Raw genomic sequence first — 4,366 nt, forward strand, 5'->3', positions numbered from 1 at the left:
AATATCTTTTAGTACCAACTTAGAATAGCAATCATGAATTACATCAAGTCATAATCAAGTTGAACAACATTGAGAACTAGAACTAGAATCATTTTTACAATTTGTTTAGAAATCTATTTCATTTTGTGCATGCTTTTAAAGTAGATTGTTATTTACTTTTGCAAACAAACCCCCCTTTGTGACCAAAGTACCTTGTGCAAAGAGGTATAGACTTTTGTCCCGTGTTTCTGTGGTTCGACCATGCTTGCCTTGTACTACTTTTTAGTGCATTAAAACAGTATATTTGGAGTCTATTGTATTCCTATTATTTGTTGGGTTTGACACTCCTAACACCTGGTCCATATGTCCCTACTAAAAACTTATACCACCAAATAAAACATTTTTTTCTAAATTTTTTATTAAAAACTAAAAACTAAATAAACAAAACGACACCCCGACCAACGACATACATACACACTACAAACTAAATAAACAAAACGACACCCCGACCAACGACATACATACACACTACAACTTCCTCAAAAGACATGAAGTACTGTAAATAACCAAGATCAAAAAGAAAGGACTGATAATGTACATTTTATAAATGATCAACCTGCAAAACCCTGAAAAAAAAAGCTTTTCTCTTGTTGTTTGATTTCAACCGTTTAAACCCTCAAAACCCTACACAAATACCTCTTTACCATAAAAAATGTACTCATCAATTATATTCTTAGAACGTTCTAGGATATTCCAGTACAATGCTCTTCACAGTCTCACCTTCCTCCGCCACATGGGCGGCGGCCCACGGACGTTCCCTGGCGGCCTGAACAAATGGCAATGGAAGCGCCTCCACGAAAAGCAAGCCAGGGAGAAGGAAAAACGGCTTCTGGATCAAGAGAAACAGCTCTACCAGGCGAGGGTTCGATCCGAGATCCGCTCCAAAATCGCCACCCCAGATTCATCAAAACATGAACAAAACACGAATCCATCCAACCATAAACCATTATCCCCTAAAGAACATATTAAAGCTCTAGCGGATCGTTTCATGAAAGAGGGCGCAGAAGATTTGTGGAACGAAGCTGATGGCCCAATTCATTCTCCTTCTCCTCAAGAACTAGCCAGAATCGAATCAACTCATAATCCTATTAATTTGCGAAGAGTGGTTTCTGATCAAAGTCGGGTAGCGAGCAATAAAGTAAGTGAAGTTTCTTCGGGTTTTAGTAATAATCAGTTGAAACCCAGGCATTATTCGTCGTTCCTTAATTTAGGTAACCAATATGGTTTGCTTCAAGCTAGGCATTATTCAGTTAGGACTTCTAGGTTTACCTATAGGAAAAATGATAGCTCCTCAAGCGAAGATGATGATACGGACGAAGATGAAGCTTTTTTAATGACGAAGAGGAAGGGTGTGGATTTAAGAGGATCACGATTGAGTTTGATTGGCTCATCAGATGCCGAGGGGAGTGGTGATGATGATGAAGGGAAGGGGAATGGGAAGAAGATGATGATGAGCAGTGCTGCATTGGGAAAATATGATATAAAGAAGACAAAAAGGATACCATTGAAATTCTTGGAAGAGGAGGATGATTTGTCTCTGCATGTACAGGCTATTAGGAATGAGTTCAATAAGAGGCGTATGGCTGAAAAAGACATTGGAGTGGGTGATGACGACTCCATCCTTACTCCAAAGAGGTTTGCATTTTGGTTTTCTTGATTTAATGGAACTGCTAAAGCTGATAATGTTGTAATTTTGGGTAAATCATGATGGTTATAAGGTTCTTAGGCTTTATGTTGACAATAGCTTTGGGGTTGTTCTTTTTTCAGGTTTGATGAGTGCAATGTATCTCCATTGACAATAAAAGCTCTTACTTTAGCAGGCTATGTGCAAATGACCAAAGTCCAAGATGCTGCAATATCTGCTTGCCTCGAGGGTATGATTTCTGTTTGTGTAATGTTTTGCTCATTAACTTGTTATGTCTCAATCTAATTTCTTCCTAATAGGGAAAGATGCTTTGGTCAAAGCTAAAACTGGAACAGGGAAAAGTGCTGCTTTTTTGGTATGCTAAAATCCGAATTCTTGATTACATTCAACTTGTTACTTTCTTGTGCATTTTATATTTGGCTATGCAATATTGTTAAACACAAACAGCTCCCCGCAATTGAAACAGTTTTAAAGGCTTCAGCTAGCAATGAGAGAAAACGGGTCCCACCAATATGTGCTCTTATTGTTTGTCCCACAAGAGAACTAGCAAGCCAGATAGCTGCAGAAGCCAATGTATTACTCAAATATCATGAAGGAATCGGTGTTCAAACTCTTGTTGGAGGCACTCGATTCAAAGTTGATCAGAAACGTCTAGAAACAGAGCCATGCCACGTATGCAACTCTTTTTGCTTATCATTTACCGGTTTTATTTATTTATTTATTTTTTCAAATTATTCACTTGCATAAACATTTTTTCTAATGCACAGATTATCATCGCAACCCCTGGTAGATTGTTGGATCACATTGAAAACAAATCTGGATTCTCTGCACGTTTGATGGGATTGAAAATGCTTATACTTGATGAAGCAGACCATTTACTAGACCTTGGATTCCGGAAGGACATGGAGAAGATTGTTGATTGTTTACCTCGTCAAAGACAATCTTTACTCTTTTCTGCAACACTTCCAAAAGAGGTTTTCTCCATTTCCTTCCAAGTTTATACTTTATAATAAAAACGGGATTTTTTTTAAAAAAAAAAAAAAAGAAATTTTACTTTCTTTCAGGTTCGAAGGGTATCTCAGCTTGTTTTGAAAAGGGATCATGAGTATATTAATACAGTTGGGTTAGGTCCAGAAACACATGATAAGGTCAATCAATCTTACATGATTGCACCCCATGAGCAACATTTTCAAATAGTTCACCATCTATTGAAACAACATATTGCTCAAACCCCAAATTATAAGGTACAATCCATTTCTATTTCTGTAAATGATGAACATATGAAGTTTGTTGAAGTTAACATGAGATTAATTTCTCAGGTTATTGTGTTCTGTACGACAGCAATGATGACATCACTGATGTTTTCCCTTTTTCGTGAGATGAAATTGAATGTGAGAGAGATTCATTCAAGGAAACCACAACTTTACAGAAGTCGTGTTTCTGAAGAATTCAAAGAAGCAAAACAGCTGATTCTTATCACATCTGACGTGTCGGCTCGTGGAATGAATTATCCTGATGTCAGTTTGGTAATTCAGGTAGGTATCAAGTGTGACTCCTCATAAAATATATATATAAAAAAAAGTGTCAACTTGCTTATCTGATGAAGCATCAATTTTAAATTTTAAATTTTCGTTTTTTGTTTTTATAGGTGGGTGTACCCGTTGACCGTGAACAGTATATAAACCGTCTTGGAAGGACAGGTCGTGAAGGAAAAGGCGGGGAAGGAATGTTGTTGATTGCACCATGGGAACAATATTTTCTTGAAGAAATTAAAGACCTCCCACTTCTTGAATCCTCTTCCCCACATTTAGATCCGGATATGAAAGTCAAGGTCTGTTGACTTTGATAATACAGAAAGTCATGGAAAAAGGCTTTCCTTTCCTAACTTATTACATATATATATATATATATATATATATATATATATATATATATATATATATATATATATATATATTTGTTTTGCAGATTGAGAAGGCAATGGAGAAAGTTGACCCAAGTGTGAAAGAGGCAGCATATCATGCGTGGCTTGGGTACTACAACTCGGTTAGGGAAACAGGTAGAGATAAAACAACACTTGTTGAGTTAGGAAAAGGGTTTTCCAACTCGATTGGGTTACAGAAAGTGCCTGCTCTTTTTAGAAAAACAGCACTGAAGATGGGGCTTAAAGATATTCCAGGTATTCGAGTCCGAAAGTAGTCTCCTTTCTGTGCTTATTTAAGCCTAAACCTGTAGAGTGATCGGTAATGTGGTGATATGCTATTAGAGTCTTTATTTTAGGGTGGATCTTTTCTGAGAGCTAGAAATGGTTAGATATATTATTCCTTAAATGTAAGGCTGTTACATATGTAGGGTTAATTTGTTTTTCCCAGAGCTAGAAATGATAGGTTGTATTTGGTGCAAAACCGGGTTCAAACTTAAAATAGCATTGGTTGGTTGTGATTTTTTTTTTTTTTTTTTTTTTTTTTTTTTTTTTTTTTTTTTTTCTAGGTTCAGTTGTTTTGCCATCTTTATGTTTTGGGTTTTCGATAACCATGCTGATATAATTTAATCAAAATAATTGATTTAATAAAAGAAGATGATGTAGATAGATTATCATTATTTTGTAGTGAATTACAAATTTGGTCCTTGTGGTTTGCTCCAATATGTATTTTTGGTCCGACTTTTGAAAATTTAATATAG

The 4,366-nt window shown here is 36.0% G+C and overlaps 1 protein-coding gene across 1 annotated transcript; it reads left to right on the top strand.

Annotated features, from left to right (window-relative positions):
• The first annotated feature begins 633 nt into the window (after nt 1–633).
• On the top strand, nt 634–4,128 carry LOC145091428 (putative DEAD-box ATP-dependent RNA helicase 48). The gene is made up of 9 exons (XM_079029141.1): nt 634–1,674; nt 1,807–1,913; nt 1,984–2,039; nt 2,132–2,356; nt 2,452–2,658; nt 2,749–2,928; nt 3,004–3,219; nt 3,333–3,515; nt 3,653–4,128. Exons 1-9 carry the CDS (start codon nt 692–694, stop codon nt 3,881–3,883), a joined length of 2,388 nt encoding a protein of 795 aa, XP_078885267.1. The 5' UTR covers nt 634–691; the 3' UTR covers nt 3,884–4,128.
• The last annotated feature ends 238 nt before the right edge of the window (nt 4,129–4,366 follow it).

Source organism: Lactuca serriola, chromosome 3 (genome assembly GCF_051521515.1).
Source record: "Lactuca serriola cultivar US96UC23 chromosome 3, Lser_US96UC23_V15, whole genome shotgun sequence".
Lineage (NCBI taxonomy): Eukaryota > Viridiplantae > Streptophyta > Magnoliopsida > Asterales > Asteraceae > Lactuca > Lactuca serriola.